General features: G+C 39.3%; 1 protein-coding gene across 1 annotated transcript in view; it reads left to right on the plus strand.

The window, feature by feature from the left end:
- The window catches only part of LOC133444303 (voltage-dependent calcium channel subunit alpha-2/delta-1), an 88,695-nt gene that overhangs the window by 19,302 nt on the left and 50,869 nt on the right, over window positions 1–18,524 (plus strand). Inside the window, exons 4-6 of the mRNA XM_061721974.1 lie at window positions 11,404–11,463; window positions 12,129–12,164; window positions 13,033–13,162. Coding sequence (XP_061577958.1) covers window positions 11,404–11,463; window positions 12,129–12,164; window positions 13,033–13,162 — 226 coding nt within the window. The remainder of the gene's footprint in view (window positions 1–11,403; window positions 11,464–12,128; window positions 12,165–13,032; window positions 13,163–18,524) is intronic.

Raw genomic sequence — 18,524 nt, forward strand, 5'->3', positions numbered from 1 at the left:
ATAAATAAATATGAATGCTATTGTATTAATGATATTTTGTATCCAAATGTATCAAAAAAGAAAAGAAGACAGTTTTTTTCTTATTTAGTTTCCTTTCAATTATTCAATTGAAACATTATGGTAATGACAATGTGCTTTAAATTATCTGTTTACATATGTATATTAATTTATGTGGAACACTGTTAAATGCATCTTACAGTACAAAACCAATATAGCCTTAAACCATGACAAGTTTGTTTTAAAAAGGTATAAACTAGAAGTCATCTTCAAAGACACCATCAGTGGCCTGAGTATGACAAACTCAACATCACCGATGTTGAACCAAATTAAACATCAGGCCTTACATATGTTCTGTGATTCTTTGTCACGTGTGGAATATAAATCTTAACAAAGAAGTGATTACCAGATGGGACTCTACTTTGCCAGCTGTACCTGCCATCTCTACTCCTCAGAGTGCAAGCAACATCTTGTTGATGCCAGATGCAACATCTGATTGGTGCTGTATTGGAAATACATCAGTAGATCCAGCTTGAACCAGCATTTTATGGGTTTCTAAGACTATGAGGGTTACATTAGTGTCACACAGACCAAATAAACATGTTCAGTGTGGGCTGGGTGCTCATCTGCACACCTGAGGTCTGCTGTTTTAAAGTGATATTCCCCGCATCCAGAAACCACATTCCAGTCACAGTTATTTGTGGCTGTTTGAGAAGCACGCATATAGCTGAGTATATGTGTACATTGTATGTACAAGTCATCGTTTCTCCTGAGGTTCTGCAATTTGTCTAGAGAGCAGTGAACCAGTGTTCAACATTAGAGGAGACGTCAACTAGCAGCACTTAAACTCAACAAAACATAGGTGACCCATTTCTCCATGTAGGAGACTGTGCTCTCTGAATGAACTGGTGTCTGTTTTATTGTAGTCAAAATTATTCCTCTCAAATGATTCATTTGGCTGGTAAGTGTACTGCAGACAGATAGAGTATGTATGTCTGAGAGAGTGTGAGAGGTAGGCATGCATGACTACTCTCTGAGGTCTCTCATTGTTTTTAAAGGTAGGGTAAGGGATTTCTTGATGCTGTCATATTTATTGATATTTAAGCAAAACATCAAAACACAGAGAGCAAGCTCTTCCCTCTACTAAAGGAGCTAACCACTGAAATTCCTATGCCAACCAACATAACTCCCAACTTTACCTGCATTAATCAATAACTATGACCATAACAATTCAATGCACTGATGTTATATCTTTTTCTTTTACCTTTGATCATGTCTTATCATTAGCCCCTTTTTACATTGGCGAATACCCCGCGATTAACGCGCAAATCTAGCGTGTTGTGCGGCCCTTTCACATTGACCAATGCGGGGTGCCGTGTTAAGCTGCCCCGCAATAACTCACCTCCAAGGGTAGTCCTATCCGCGGGTTAGCTCTAACAGAACTAACCCGGGGTGTCGGGTCGTGGGAGGGGTTTGTAGATCACGTAACCTGAGTACAACCCACCAGGGAAGTTTTTCATTTTTTTATTATTATTTTATAAAAAAGGAAATGGCTGATGAGAGCAACAACAGCAGCAGGCACCTCACAGGTAGATTTTATATTAGCAAGATGAGTAACTGGGGAGACGAGGAGATCCACAAGTTACTCAGTCTCGAGGAGGTGAGGACGCAATAAACCACCGTACGTCCAGAACACAAAGGATGGTCCATTATTTGAACAACTGGACACCAAGATTACAAACCGGGGCTTGGCAAGAAGCAAAATCCGTCCAAAAACACTTATCCTGATGTTCAGTCATCCTCGTTATGAAAACTACACCTGTCTGACAGCGTATAAATCTTGCTGATGCAGGGACAATACCTCTTTCTACGCCCCCACACAGGTTATGCTTTGTTTCGCGGATAATGCCTCCCGACTCGCCTTCCCTCCCCTCAACTCGCTCTCAGGCATGAGGTGACAACTAACATGCCTTGCATTTATATTACCACCGCGCGTTAAACACACGTTCATCGTCAAGCGATATTAACAGGATCCAATCTAAAAATGCCTATTGATGGGTTCAGGGGTTGAAGGGAAGGAGGTGGGTGGATGGGTGGAAGCGACTGTTTTTACTGTTAAACACTTTGAGTTGTATTTTACCGTAAGAAAAGTGCCATGTAAATTAAGTTTGAAGAATAATATGTATACATATGAAAACATGTTATCCACCTATCAAGCCAAATCAGATCCACCACCAAGTCTGATTTGAAGTCATGAAGGTTTCTCCACTGTTGAAAAGCCTTACTAATGTTGGGATTTTTGCCCATTGCCTCTCAAGTTCTTTCTTCATTGTTTTATATTGTTTCCATCTTAATTTCTTTGCATGTGCCTTTGCATTGTCTCATATAGCAGGTGACATATAAAAGTATAAAATAACTACTCATGCCGACTGCCGTCTACCTCCGTGCTCTCCCCAATTTCAAACTGTGCCTCTGTCAGTGATCGGCTGGAGTAATATTAGTTAAGGCTTGCTTACGCCGCCATACATTTCTTATGCTCAACCTTATTTTTATTGGATCTTACTGCTCTGTTTTATATTTAGTTTATCATTTTTTATCATATTTTATTTTTGTTTAATCTAAATGTTTTATCTAAATATTTTAGTCGTTATTTATGGTCTATTTTATACATTTTGCTGTCTTATTCTTTTAGTTTTTAATGTCTTGCTTTCTAGACATACTTTTAGGATTTTATGTTATGTTATACTTTTTAAACTCTTTTAGTGTATTTTATCCTGCTTTCAGGAGCTTTTATCTCCAGTGTTTCCTCATGGGGAGCCTCCATGCTGGGAGTGACTCTGTCCTGCAGGGGGGTCGTCCTGGGGGTCGTCCTGGGGGTCGTTCTGGCCTGGATGGTTGTGGAGCTCTGCACCACGGCTTCACCGCTGTGGTGTGGACTCCTCTATCCGTCCGGGCCGGGATGGTCTCTGTGGGCCCCCCCCCCCTTGTAGCTGCGGGCTATGAGACCTCCTGGCGAGGACGGCTCCCTGTTACCGTTTCCTCACCTGGATCCTCTGTGCTCAGCCATGTCTACACCATATGTCTGCGTGTGTGTCTGTGTGTGTAATTTACTGTGTGAATTGTAGTGTGCTTGTGTGTGCGGGGAGGGGGGAGGGGGGCAGGGCATTAATAAGTTTTATGTTTATTTGTTTTTTTGTTAAGCACTTTGTGTTGCATTATTTGTATGAAAAGTGCTATATAAATAAAGTTAGATTTTTTTTTATTTGATTTTAATACGTTTACTTTTTCATATAGCAATCACATCAAGAATTGCCCCTCTAATAGTCACATTTATAAGCATACTGCAGTTAAGATTCCCAGTGCATTGCTAAATGGTTCAATTATCCAGCTGCATCCATCTTGAGGTCTGTGATGAGTGTTTCACGCGTTATCTCTGCATATGTTTAATAGAGTCTATGAGCCTCAGGTGTTGGACCATATTTTTATTAATATTTTCCTGCTGTCGTAGTGGTATAACATTGCACACATGACATGACATTGTGTGTGTGTGTGTGTGTGTGTGTGTGTGTGTGTGTGTGTGTGTGTGTGTGTGTGTGTGTGTGTGTGTGTGTGTGTGTGTGTGTGTGTGTGTGTGTGTGTGTGTGTGTGTGTGTGTGTGTGTGTGTGTGTGTGTGTGTAATGAGCATAGGCTATGATATGATCAGAGATGTGCCAGTCTCAAGAGCAGATGTTGCCCAACCTCCCATCTCTGCTCTGTGCTCATCATAATAAGAAGCAAAGACGTGTTTGCATGTGCCTCAGTCTGCACCCCTACATTTGTGTTTATGTGTGACAGAAAGACAGAGGGAGTGGGAGGGAGAAATGCAGATGGGAAATTCTAGGTAGAGTTATGGTTGGAAACTGTGTTGATGAATACTCCACAGTTATGACCTTCTGCTGCCTAGAGTTAGTTTATTCATGGCAAATAATAATCAGCATTAATTAAAGGTGGTACATTCCATTTTCTGTTACTATTTTGAAACTTTATTATAATTACAGTAATTGGATTGTGAAAAGATAATGAGTATTTGCTATCTTACACCTGCCGAAGTGTTTGCCAGAGTGTTTGTCTGCAACATTGGATAGGCTGCCTACATTTTGTTTTGTTTTTTAGCCATTTTAAAAAGGACCTGCAAGTTACTTGTGATCATTTGTCTTGAAATAGGAATGAGTAGTAATGAATTGCTTCACATATGATTACTCAAAGATAAATCAATAAAATCCTGAAAGAGCAGTTGTTACTTTACAAATGATTTGATGAAAGCACTGGTGTTGGGCACATTACTCAAAAACAACGAAATTCCTCATTACTTATTTCTCTTTATCACTATTAATTCACTTTATTAGTCATTATCATAAGTCATTTGGTTTGTTATAATTGGTAATCGTGTCTTTTCCCCCTCAAACATTCTGATCTGTATGCACTGGTGAAATAACAGCTAAAATCTGTATCACACAGCACTAATACAATCTGTGAAATTTCAATAATTTACAATTATTGTTAACAGTATGAAAGAACCTTTTTACAGTTATAGTTATTATGAGAATGGCAATGGTACATTCATAAAGTGTTATCATTTTCAGTAACAGTAGTCATCATTGTTTAGTAAAAATTTACATTAAATGAACAGAACTGTTTTTTATTTGTGCGACAGCATCAGAAATGTGTCTCCCTTTGATGCATGTGCATGACACAGCAAATTTCTATTTACCTGTTAATCCTGCGAACCATCATCCTGCGAAAACATTTAGGATTAGCTTTTCAGACATTGGCATTTTTAGACATACTCCTGGAAAGAGTCTTCGTACTCATTTCAAGTGTCACTGCCGAAGATATGTCCAAAATGAGTGCTGCCAGAGCTGAATAAAGGTAACGGAGCTCTACGGGGACCCCCTGTCACTCGGCCTGTCGCCTGCAGGGTTAGATCCGTTGCAGTTGAGCAAGCCTATCGCATCAGTCCGTGAATTGCGAATTGATTGACTGCAGGTTCAACTACATTGGAGAAGCTGGACATTGGAGAAGCTGCAGAGCTGTGTCCCATTTCTGCAGCATCCCATTTCCAATGTTGTTTCAGTTACTCTACCATCTTACTTCTGCATTGAGTCTCACGAAGAAATACATTTCGTTGCAGTTTCTTGACTGACCGATAGAGGCTGGCTCCAAACGAGAGTCGATCTCCATTGACTTCCATGTTAAATGTCCAACTTTAGAGCAGAAATAAACATACTCACAACATTGTTCAAAAAATAATATTTGATATTAATCATTTGAATTCACATCCATGGCAACTCTGTGAGGGGTGATTTTTTTGTACCATGCCAGGAGAGTTCAAAACCTTCATCTCTAGATATAAATAAAAAGGAACACTTCTACCATATAGTGAGTTTAAAAACTGAGGTTTCCGGCTAATCTTTTGATTAGTTTAGCTAATAGCCTGGTAGAATGGTTGAACACATAGCTTTATCCAAAGCAAACATTTTTCGTATTTTACCGTTGGTTTTGGGAAAGGGATGAAATGTATTCTTGTGATTCTCTCTGGGTAGGGGGTTTCACTTTTACAAGTCCCCCAAGTGCACCACTTAACCATTTTAAGATAAATAAATAAAACACTTTTGCAGTCGTAGCTTAGGGTTGTAGCCTGCTCCCGAGCCAACTTTGTTTTGGTAGTACGGATCGGATTTCTGCCAGTTTGGGGATGAAAAAAATATGCTACAGCCTCACTACACTGTGTGCAGTGTGTTCCCAAGTTTTCCTTTTTACTAATACAGTTTTTTTTTTAAATAATCCAGTGATTTAAATTTTGATACAAGGCAAGTGAAAACTACGCTTTTTTTCATTGATGTGAATGAGAGAGACGGCTATTTTGTCTAACCAGATATTCTGCCCCAGATGTAGCACCGGAGAATGATTTTTCTCTGATTTTTCAGGGACCAATCAGGTCAATTGTCAGTCAGCTCAGCCAATGGCGAGCCATTATCACTTCATCATCTGTAATTGACATGCTATTGCGCTCAGCGGTCGATAGTTTACCACACTTATCCAGTCCAGGACTTTTATCACACCTGATGAACAACATTTACAGTTCTGTCAACATCAAGAATGACTGCATGGATGACACACCTACCACTACCAAGACCCCCCAAATTTATATCATAGAATATCACTGATGTTAAACTGAATGATTTATTGATAAATTACAAAATGAGAGTTTACAAATGCTTTTAAGAAGAAGTATTCATACGATCTTTCTAGATTTGACGTCATAGGCACTTTGGTCTCACTGTTTCATTGCAGTGAAGAAAGGTTTCCTTTGAAATCTGATCTGATGATGCATCTCATCAAACACTGTGGACATAAGAGCACATGAACCCCACATCTCTGAAATACATGCATTCGAGCAAAGGAGCCAAAGAGACGGGGAGCAGCTGTAGATTTACTGTTCCCATCAGAGGATTTGTCGGTCTCTCTGAGAGAAGCCATGCGGAGCAGCAAGGCTCTCCCATGGGCTCTCGCAGCTGCATACACCTCCGCCCTTGCTCTCTGTCTTGTACGCTCTCCTCTTTTGCTTTCGCCTCTTCAGATCATTGCATCTCTTCCCTCATTTTAAGTATCTGCTTCCCAAGGCTACTCTATATCCTTTTCTTTTCTTGCTCCTGAGCTTTTGTCACATCTCTGGAAAACTGAAATTAAAAAATCAACTTATTTTTTAACTCTGTTTTACTGCATCCTAGCTTTTCTCCTTCCACTCAGTACTTTGATTCTCATCTTCTGTTTTCTATTACCATCACACTCTTTCTTGTCTTCTTTGAGACTACACATCTGCTTCCCATGGTGTTATTTTACTCTTTGTCTTTACTATTTACCTTTTGTCTTACCCCTCTTTTCTTAATTCAACTCTATTATTATAATACAGTATTCCACAAAAAGTATATATTTATTATATATGAAACAGAGCGTGAGTGTGTCTTTACCTGCGATACAAATTAATGCATTGCTAATAAAGCTTCTTTTCTCCAGCCTATACTCTGTATTTCATGATTTATTTCCATAAAACAGTTTTTAATAAGCAAACCTTGAGGACTGTGATTATGCTTAGTCAGTACTGTTGTTTTTTTTTCTTCTAGGCACCTCTCTTTTTCATTTTTCCTCACCCTGATCCTTTACTCCATCACCAATGTTGCTTTTAGCCATCCCTTTGAAGTGGGGTTCATGATGATTAGATAAGCAGTATTCATAAAAATGATATATATGATATATATGATATAAAGAAGTAAAAGATGAGATGGCGATTGAGTGCTAATGATCTTTTAGTTCTTTGTGAGTACATGCGTTGTCGTCTGTGGGAGTGGAGTGGTGCCGTGAGAACCACCCATTGATTTTGTGCATGTGGAGCCTTTTAGACACACACAGATAAACACACACACATAGGGAGTCTGGGATGTGCTGTGAGCATTAGCAGAGCCTGTCTCTTCTTTCCTGTCTATCCTTTAAACTATATTCTGCCTTCTCACTAAATGCATGGTGGGCTGCTGCCATACTGGTGAGAAATATCTCTCTGTGGGACTTTTAAGTCTCCTGTGCCAGCATTCAGCATCTCCAGGCATTCAATGGCAGCAACATAATTATCTCATACATTATTGTGCATAACAGTGCATAAAACTGGACTGGCTCTCTAAAGTCTCTGCCCTAATTGGCTGCTGCATTATGTAGCGTTTTATGTTCAGATAGGATTAAAAGGAGAATGTTACAAAATGATCAATTATTCTGAGCTTGAAAGCGTCTATTTGAGTGTCTGAAGTATCCACCAACTCAAAAACTCCAACAAAAACTGACTTTGCTTGAGGTCCCTAAAGTTTGAAATAGATAATTCAATGAACAATTCAGATATCAAACTTTATCTCCATCTACAGTAAGTTCATTTTGGGATGCATTTACAGACCTTTAGCAATGGGTATCTCAAAGGTACAGCATCAACTTCAACTGAGGCACATCACGTGGAAAAAGAGGGTGAGGTCAAGCTGAGTGGTTGACTCTACCGCCAAAACCCCTGTTACAACCAAAAACGTAATAATGGCCAATAACGTAATAACTGCCAATAACGTAATAATTTTGGCCATTTCAAATGTAATAAGGCCAATAGTGTAATAATGTGCCAATAATGTAATAAAACTTTTGAGCCAATAACGTAATAACTTTTTGCCGATAATGTAATAAGGCATTACATTATTGGCTGGTTATTACGTTATTGGCCTGGTATTAAAAAATTATTACAAAATTATTACATTATCGGCAAAAAGTTATTACATTATTGACTCAAAAGTTTTATTACATTATTGGCACATTATTACACTATTGGCTTTATTACATTTGAAATGGCCAAAATTATTACATTATTGGCAGTTATTACGTTATTGGCCGTTATTACGTTTTTGGTTGTAACAACCCCCCTGCTGAAAACAGCTGTAAAGACAAGGTTGGCAGGGGAGCTTTTGTACTCTAAATTATGTCAGCTTCTGAAAAATTGACTGTTTTTGCTTTAGATTCCACTATTCTCACAGATTTGCACTCCATGTCCCCACTGAACCACAACACGCCTTAAGTATCCTGCCCCCCGCCACAGGCCCAGTGCCCAGTCTGCTCGTAGACATGCTAGACCAGGCTTGTCTCAGGACTCCAGTGGTCATTGATCGAAAGAGTGGACTCATTTCCTCATAGAGCTTTCACAAAAAGTGAAAGGGAGACAAATAAACAGTTATATCAAACATATTACAGATATTAATGTTCACTAACATTAAGTAAAACGCTAGAGTGCTGAATTAGTTTCAAATGAATTCCAGTCTACTGGCAGAAAAAGCAGCTTGCAGTAGCTCTGAAATGAACTGTTATGCCAGGCTGGCTGTCACTTATGGAGTCTCATCAAATCTGGACTCTATAGTTTAAAGTACATTGAACTGTACAGTTGCTTTATGTCTCTTTGTTTTTGACAAGGAGAGAGGCAGAGAAGGATACAGAGAGGAAAAAAAGAAGAGTAATTAGGTATCTTTCCGCAAACACCAAATGCTAACCCTCCCCCATATCTCCCAGAGGAGAGAGGAGCCTCGTCAAACCCCTGCCATGAATTTTTAACAACCCCGTCGGTCCGCTCTCTTGAGAGATCTGCGTCTGTGTGTATGAACATTTTCCTGTCTATGTTCATATAGAGTCAGCGTGAGGGGGATATTTGTATTTTTGAATAAAAATATCTCCATATACCAGCCTTTATTGTCAGATAACTTCATTGCACAGCTGTTGATTATAGACATCTTTCACGTCCTGTACGGATGTGCCGGGAGGCAAACCTGCTTATTTAGTGATTTGTATGGGAATATTTCTGCATATATTGACACTATGCATTTAACAAATTGAAAATGGGCTTAAGTGGAAGTGGCAAATACTTGCGTGATAAAGCTCAGTTAACCCAATAATCTAACAATAAATGGATATAGCCGTTAACCTTGCAGGAAGACCTCCCATGCAGTTCAAAGGCTTTTCATTACTTCTCTATATTTTAAAGTCTTAAATCCAAAGCTTATATCATGGGATGGAACGACATAAAACCAACTATCCATAGACAATGTTCTCGAAGTCTAGTTTTTAGGAGAGGTGTCAGTAATTTATTTATCTGTATGGAAACAGGTTAAATTGTGCCATCCTGTTCATCGCGGCTTTTCATCACATAATATAATGTTTTTTTTAAAAGCTTTTGATAGGCATTAAATCCTGACTTAAACTGTGGTAGCACTATAGGGATGATTTTATTGGCCTAAAGACACCAGAAGCACTAAAGTAGTTGATCAGCACGTGATTTGTAGCTTATCATAAATCTGTAACACTTTCCATGGAGCTGAAGACATAAATGGCCAGATGGAACCCCTTAGATTGTCTAAATACGATGGTGTCTGGATGTCTGGCGTCAGCGTTGAGTGTTGAGCAACAGATACCTTTCACTCCCTATAAAACACGATTTAAAGCTTCATGCATACTAGTTTTGTGTATGGCACACATTATGAATAATCATTTGACCGTAACTTCTTTGTGTTGGTCGTGGAGTGGGTATGTTTGTTTATGGCTGGAGTGGAGTGTATATTTAGCTGATGACATCAAACACAGACAAAGTGGAGACAGGTCTGGAACAGAGCCCAGGACTGGAGGCTGAAAGAGATGGCACTGTTGATCAAGAATGGAACTGTTGCCGACAGCAGACACATGTCACACGCACACACGCACACACGCACGCACGCACGCACGCACGCACGCACGCACGCACGCACGCACGCACGCACGCACGCACGCACACACACACACACACGCACAACTAAAAACAACACACAGAATGACAGATACGATAAGCATCTCATCTACATCTGACATGTTTGTCATACTTTCCTAATTGCACTGTATACAACAGAAGTATACCATGGAAAGATCCTGCTATGAAAGTAGCTTGTTTGAGTTTATATTTATTTTCATTTAATGTCCTGTTCCAAAAAAAAGACCCAAAAACTAACAAAATTACTGTAATGAATTGTATTTCAGGACATTTCTTGTCAGGTTTTCAAGAGTGGGACCAAAAAAGGCAGGAGACTTGGAGGTAGGAGTAGTGATGATAAAAACACAAAACTAAATAATACTGAAAAGGAAACAAAAGAAGAGCACAAAGAAGCAGACTGGTAACATGAGAGGCATGACGGATACATGACGAGTGAACTGGCGAGGGATTGAGGAGACCACCGGCTATGTTCTGAATAACATACTTTTGTGTTCTCAAACACAGTTTTTATCTGCGCAAATGTGCTTTCCCAATGTTTAAAGGACCGTTGTGCTCTTACTGGAAACAAAATGGGGCGAACTTCTGGAAATTTTGAAAATTTGACTTTTCATCAATCATGAATTCTAACAAAAATGAATGTGTCTGATCGCTCCCCTTGTTCTGAGGGACATTTGAAAATCATTTTCACTTGACTCAACCACTCAAGTATTCAACCACTTTCTGCAGTTCTAACCCTAACTTTTTCTTCATTTAATTTGATTCACACTGTGTCTTGATCACACTTTCAAAACACACCCACACACATATGCACATTTTGTGCATTCCAACCCTTTCTTTCTGACATTTAGACTCTTTGCTGTGGCCTTTTGTGGGCAGACTATGTTGGCCTTAGCTCTACGAGTGAGATTATAATAATTTCTTCTTTTCTAGGATGGCATCCAATCATGCTTTTAAGCACAGAGTCCTTGAAACAAGTTTTATACAATAGACCAATGCATATACAGAAAAAATACTTGGACCTAAACCCCTGCACCATTTATCTTCATTCCCTCCTCAGAAGCTGGCCACAGCTGCAGAAGTATTCCAGATGGAGCATGCTTGGAAAGATGAGTTTGAGGTAATGGGGAGAGAAAGATACAGACAAAAGAATACACACACAATGAGCCTGTAGTAAAATGCCGAGACGCACAGAAAAGGAAATACTCCTCAGTGGAGCCTGGATTTACATGCCTTCATGGCTTTCTTTGAACAGGTTTAATCTGTTTACAGATGTCTGTTATTAGCAGTAATTATCTCTTCAGTGGTGAATGGGTTTATTGCTCATTATACACTGTGTCATGGCACAGTATGTTCCCCTACCAGATGGTGGATATGTGACTTTAAGAGCCATGGTGGCAGGCAGTTTTAGCAAGAGAGCAAAACAGAGGTCAGGAAAAACGATTCCCACATAGAGTATCGGGTACTGTATGTGTGTAAGCTTTGAATAATCGCATTCCTCCTTATTGGCATGAACACACACCCCTGAAGTGTTGAAATTGGCACACCAATACATAAAAAAGGAACACTCACACATACAAGATAACACATACAGTATTAATTTAACTGAGGGTACAGTGCCATGGTCAGAATTAAATAAAGAAATCACAAATGTGTGTCTCTGCCAACAAAACAAATGAAAATATCTGTATTTAAATGAATTAAGCATATAATATAACATAAATGTAACTCTTTCTTTGTGCAACCAAAAAGTGATAATTGCATTTCTTTTTTAATTGTTTACAGGATGATGAAATTGGCTACTACAATTCAAAGGACAATGTGAGTGTTCTTTCTTTCTCTTTTTTTTTTCTTTCTTTCCTTTGCTCTCCTGTTCAAGCCCCCGCACAGGTCACACTGTGCCATGAGTCGGTAATAAGACTATCTTGTTCTTCCTTTTAGTGTCTCATCTTCCGTCTTGGTTATTTTCCTTCCATCATTTACCTCATTCACATCTCTCTTTTTTTTACCTTCGTTTTTATCACTTGCTTCTTGCTGCAGTACAGCCTTCCCCTTTGCTATTTCTTCAGTCTTCTTCTGCCTTCGCTTCCTCCCTGTCATCATTTCTCCCACTCCCTCTCAGGTGAAGAGGTCTCTGCCATGTTTCTCCTCTAATTGTCAGATGAGATGTATGACTTGGCTACACTGTTGCTTTATTAGGGAGCAAGTGTTCGCACCATACCTCCCTTCCCCCCTTGCTTTCTGTCCCTCTCAACACTTCACTACCTCTCTACTCTGTATTCCTTCATATCTTCTGGTGTTTTCCCCCATATATCTCCCTGTCTTCACTGCTCTCATTGATTTAAATTGGAAAAAATGAACAGCAGGAGTTATACATTCCCACACTAGAAAATCTGTCTGTCTGCTGCCCGTCCACCAAAGTGGTGATATGAAAGAAAAGGGCAGGGTATCATTAAGCATCAGTTGGTGATGCTACTCTCTTCAAACTGGTTTTGGGGGTTCAAAATTGTCTTTAAAGATTTGAATTCATCAGCTGGGATTAGGTGAGCTGTCTTGCCAGCACGTGTTTTAGATAAACCAACATACAGTTTCATATACGCTTGAAACAAGCTTCACATGATCTTTATAAACGTGCAGTCACATCTACAGGTGATATGCTGAATTTTTTTATTTATTTTTTTTCCCTCAGCTGGATGCAAATGAAACAGAAGGAAGAAAATACAGGATTCGACCAGACTTTAAAGAGGACCCATCGTTTAAACGTTTGACTGATTACAACCATACAGCTGTCCACATTCCCACTGACATCTATGATGGCTGTAAGTATTCTTGTTTTTTCCCTGTAAAATGTTCCAACAATGGACCATTTTCACTGATCAATCACACCAGCAGCTCTGTAGCTTTGAATCAAGAATAAATGAGAGCCTCAGTTAATAATTAGGAAGGAAAAATTATGAATAACTTGAATATGAGCCATTGACCTCAACTAATTTGTGCTCTTACATAATTTCGATATAGTTTCCAGTTTCCATATACTGCCAGAGTGAAAACATTTTAAATGTAATTTACACACACATGCACGCACGCACGCACGCACGCACGCACGCACGCACGCACGCACGCACGCACGCACGCACGCACGCACGCACGCACGCACGCACGCACGCACGCACGCACGCACACACACACACACGCACGCATACACACACACACACACACACACGTCCCCATACTACCCAATGACAGCTGGGACTGGGAATGACAGCACCACCCCCTCCTTGACCCTGAGCTGAACAGGATCAAGCTGTTAGAATAGGGATGGATGGATGGATTGATAGGTGATTAGATTGATGGTCTGAAGTAAACATGTTTATTTGTAGAAGTCCAAAAAGATTAAGGTTGCTAAAAAAGTAGAAAGAATTAAATGTTAAGAGAATAATTGTCTCTGAAGGCACTGAGAGACAATTATTCACAGGGTAGGATAGTCTTGATCACACAGTAGTACATTTACTGTAGTTACAGTGATACACAACAATGTGCCACAAAATTTGCCAAATTAGATACCTTATCATTGTGGATGCAAAGATAAAGACCACAACAGGATCAAATATTTTTTTTGCTAAGAAAAGCACTCAACTTGAGGTGTTTTCCTTTGAATTCATTACATTGTTGTGGCACATCAGAAGACTGATATATAACAACAAAAAAAGGGGCTTTATAAAGTAATCTATTTATTTTTTTAAACAGACTTGAACAGATGCAGTCCTAGCCATTTACATCCACTTGGCAAGATCTGTCGCCAGACTCTTAGTCGCAGACTTGTTCTCTCCTCAAGTTTAATTTGGCGAAGAGTGTTGCTGTGGCTTGATAAATTGCAAACATTGTTGCTGCTAACGTTAGCTGCGGCTGCGCTCGCAGCCGGGTGCTTTGCATTTATGTGGTAGAATAAACTTGAGCTGCTTCGGTGGTGAGCAAAGTCTTTTCCACAAAGAACACATATCCCTCTACCTTTATCAATGTTGCCATCGGGGCATTTTAGAAATGTAAATTCCCCATTCACTGGACTGACAACTTTCACATGCCCCTCCATTTTCACCTCTCTTCCCTGCTACTCCCCCTATATATATATATATATAAAAATGGCCTAAAAAAACAGTTGGTAGATCTCAAAATTTGTGTCTAGGAAAAATATTATTATTATTAATATGCCATTAATCGAAACCATGTCAAGTCTTTGTCAAGTGTTGAGTAATGCTTGTGGGATGGCCAAATCCAGATGAAATGAACCGATCTCAAAAGTTGAGCAACTCTGACAGGAGCCATTTCATCATGGCATTCAGGGCACCTTGGAAAGGGCAGGGCTGGTGGGGTGCTGTGACACTGGAAGGTCTCAAGCATGTGTGAATAATAATGCTTTAAAATGCTTTGTGTTTATAAAAAAAAAGGGTGAGGGTAGCTCACATTAGCTACCCAAGGGAACACGGGGAGAACATGCAAACTCCACACAGAAAGGCCCTTCAGCAACCCCACCCCGGGTGTGGGCGCTGAAGTCATGGGGGAACTAACACGCCCTCATCACCCACAGCGTCCCCGACGAGAATTGAACCCAGGACCTTCTAACTGTGAAGCGGCTGCAAAAAACAATATTCCTAACTTTATAATTGGTGGAAAAGAAACCTCTCACATTAGTCTAGATTAGTTAAAGGATGCTCTAAAAACCAACAGTGGCACTTTATACAGTCTTTATACAGCAACACGAGTAATTAAGGAAAACTTCTTCTGAAACATTTTCTTTTTAAATCAGAACATTATAAACTAATATGATTGTGTGCTACAGCCTACTCAACCACAATCAAACAAGGTATATCATGTTGGATTAATTAAAGAACCTTACAAAGTAAAACATTATGATTTAAAGAACCTAAACATTGTTATTCTTAACAACACAGCAACAGTCTAAATAGTTGACTAGCCTGACAACACATTACAATACCTGTTATTTTTACCACAGAATCCTGTGGTAGCTGCAAAACAGCACCATCATTTTGTTCATATTATAATTTTTTTTTATTTGAACAAAATTAAATATGAAAGGTCATTTTAGTGATGAACCTATTTCAAGACTACCCTGTTTGAGATAAGAGAAAATGCTTGTTTAGTGTTCAGCTCGACTGAGCATTCAGTCATATGTTCTTTACATGTGTCTCACTTTCTCCTGTTCAAAAGAAAGAAAAATAATGTTGTTCTGAACTCTTGTGTTTTGGGCTATACTTCTGCTTTTTCATCAACTACTGGCCCACGTCTTTCTTTCTATTTGAGATTGGACAGGTTCGGTATGAGACACATTAGAGCATTTTTACAGTGCAGTCTTGATATCAATATCATCATTTGGTGCTGATATTCACGAAGAACATGATATGATGGCTATTTTATTGTTTTATTGTATTTTATTGTCCCTGAATAGTTTGATGAGACATTGCTGCTTGTTGAGTCAGCAGATGGAAGTTGACGATGTCTTGTATGTACAGATATGGGACTGAAAAGATATGGGACTAATCTGGTTCTTCAGCCACTTCTCATCACGACTGTGAATATTCTCTGACAGGAAGGCAAACGCAAACAGTCGGCTGGCAAAGTTTGCTCAGTTGACTGACAGGGCGGTTCTGTTTCAGCAACAACACAGTTCTATTCATCAGTAATTATAATTTTGTTTGAGTAACTCAGCCAGTCAGAATTTTTTTACATAAGCTGGTTCATATGTCCTGTCTTCAGTAAGTGGTTATAATTAAGCTACATGGCTCACTTCTTCGTGTTCAGCCGAGCTGCTGGCTCGGCTGAACAAAATAAAGCGGTGCTCCATAAATCTGTTATCATTCACATGAGTTACACTTGAAATACTCATTTAATACATCAACTTAATTGGGCAGATTTCCCAGCATGAAGAATGTTTTGCTTCTGTATTTTTGCTTTGCTGTCACAAACTGGGTAGGCAAAACAGTAGCTTTTCTCCGACTGTTTGAATAATGGGAATGCAGTTGCTCCACTTGCACCGTTGTTCAGGCCCCTATAGTCTTAGGAGAGAGAGAGATGACGGATCTTGAAAGTTCCTATTTAGTGTTTGTGCCCTGTTTTGTATAAAAGCACATTTCAAACCGTTTCATCATCGCGTGGTGGCATTTACCTTGAGTATTTCAGAGTAATTGGTTTCTGTGACATTAGCACAGCTTAAGTTGAATGTCAATGAGTTAAGGATGGTCTGCTGAATATTTTAAGTGTTGAAAACCTCATCACTGCATAACGGCATTCTTCTTTTGTGTTATGTGTTTTTACATTTTAAACTCTGAGACGATGCTCCTGTGCTGTGAATAGGTTATGGAGCGAATAAGGGTTAGGTATTGTGCCCATGCATCTAATCAGCACCACTGAAATTCTGACTGAGAGGCAATTACACAAGTCTGTTTGGAGGATAGTTTTTCTAACAAGTCTGCAGTTTTGCTTGTTAACTTGTACTTGAATACTTTCACTTTGTTTATTTGACACTGGGTCTCTGTGTTTATATTTGGATGGCCAGGGAAATAATGAATGTGAAATAGGAAATAGTAGCAACAGCAGGACAACGCGACTTCCTCAGCATGGGTTTCACCCTGCTGGGGAACCATCTGACCCCAAGGTTACATGCGCAACCTCTGTGCTGACCCAAGATGCAGGGAGAGAAATGAGGGACAGGGACGGTAATGGATATATCTCAGCTTTGGTTATTTGAAAGAAAAAGTCTGCTTTGTTGGCGGGAAAGCATGACTCATGACACTCCCCTCAAAGATGGTACTTATTTGTAACTGGTGATGAGAATGCATAGACACTCTGAGCCTTTGAAATTACTTCATAATGGAGGTCTCATGGAAGTGAGGTGAAGAGAAAAGAGTTTCTGTCAATACGTATGAAAAGCCAGTCCCTATGATTTCATTTTGAGGGTAAAATAAGATTTTAGGATTAAAATCAGTGAGGTAATTTGAGGATTTTAGCAAATATGGTCAATCATATATACATAGTAGGGGGGTAGAAAAAGAAAAAGACAGAACACTCAAGAGTTATTGTGGTTTCATACTGTATCTCAGATTTGATCTCCATCCTATAAACGTTCCAAGAATAGCTCAGCCAGAGAAAATTGGATTTTCTTGGTAAAGAAGGTACTGGGTTTATGAAATCAGCATGAAGTGTGAGAAGGGCATTGGAGAAGATGCAGCCATTCAGATGACAGAACGATCACCAAAGCCAAATCTGTTTGTCATTTGAAGGACAGGGTGCACATGAGTGATGGAGAGATGCAGATCGTGACAGAGAGCCAGAAGAGGAAATGAAACTAAATTCAGTAAATACAAAGGCAGAAGCAGGATACAGAGCCTGAAAATGAAGGTATACAACGTGTGTGTTGCTCCCCTAAACTAGAGGGTTAAAATATCGTTTTTCAGTGAGGTATTCCTGGATAGGATGCTCGACAGCTGATTTAATTGTCCTAAAGAAAAAACAACAAAAATAACCCATAAAAAAATCTGTCAAAGTTAAAGAATGATGTAAATCCTGCTTTTTAGTCATTTGTAATATGTTATTGACTATTATTTAGCCATATATTTATCAGCTTAACTTGAACAGAATGATTACTTTTTAATTAATCTACTTAAAGCTGAAACAAGATCAATGTGTGAAAGCTGTACATTTAGCATGGAGGCTGTTTATGCAGTATTTTTTTTCTAAAAGTCTCACTTTCTTTTTTGATGGAGTTCACCATTTAGTTTTTTGCCATAAACAAATGAGATATAATCCTCAAGAAAGATGTTTGTGGAAGATCAGAGGAAAGTTTTAAGATGAGCAGTTCTGACCCAGTGATAGACTACCTGGAGCTGATTGTCCCGACGGAACAATCAGAAATGGAGGGCTTAGCTGTCACAGGTAACTGTCAGCTTAAGCACTTTTAATTCTAGGAATTCTAAAGTAGGACAACCATTGATGCAACTCTCCACCAATCAGGACTGATTATGAGAGACAAGTGTTGCCATCTCCAAGGCGTCTGTTGTCCTGTTGTGAAGCTTCAAGTCCCTCAAGTGGAAGATTTTAGCCACTGCCATAAATTTTAAATCCGATCTTGCATAAAAAAAAAAAAAAAAAATACTTTTTATTTCATGA

The sequence above is a fragment of the Cololabis saira genome, chromosome 5, assembly GCF_033807715.1.
Source record: "Cololabis saira isolate AMF1-May2022 chromosome 5, fColSai1.1, whole genome shotgun sequence".
Taxonomy (NCBI): Eukaryota; Metazoa; Chordata; class Actinopteri; order Beloniformes; family Belonidae; genus Cololabis; species Cololabis saira.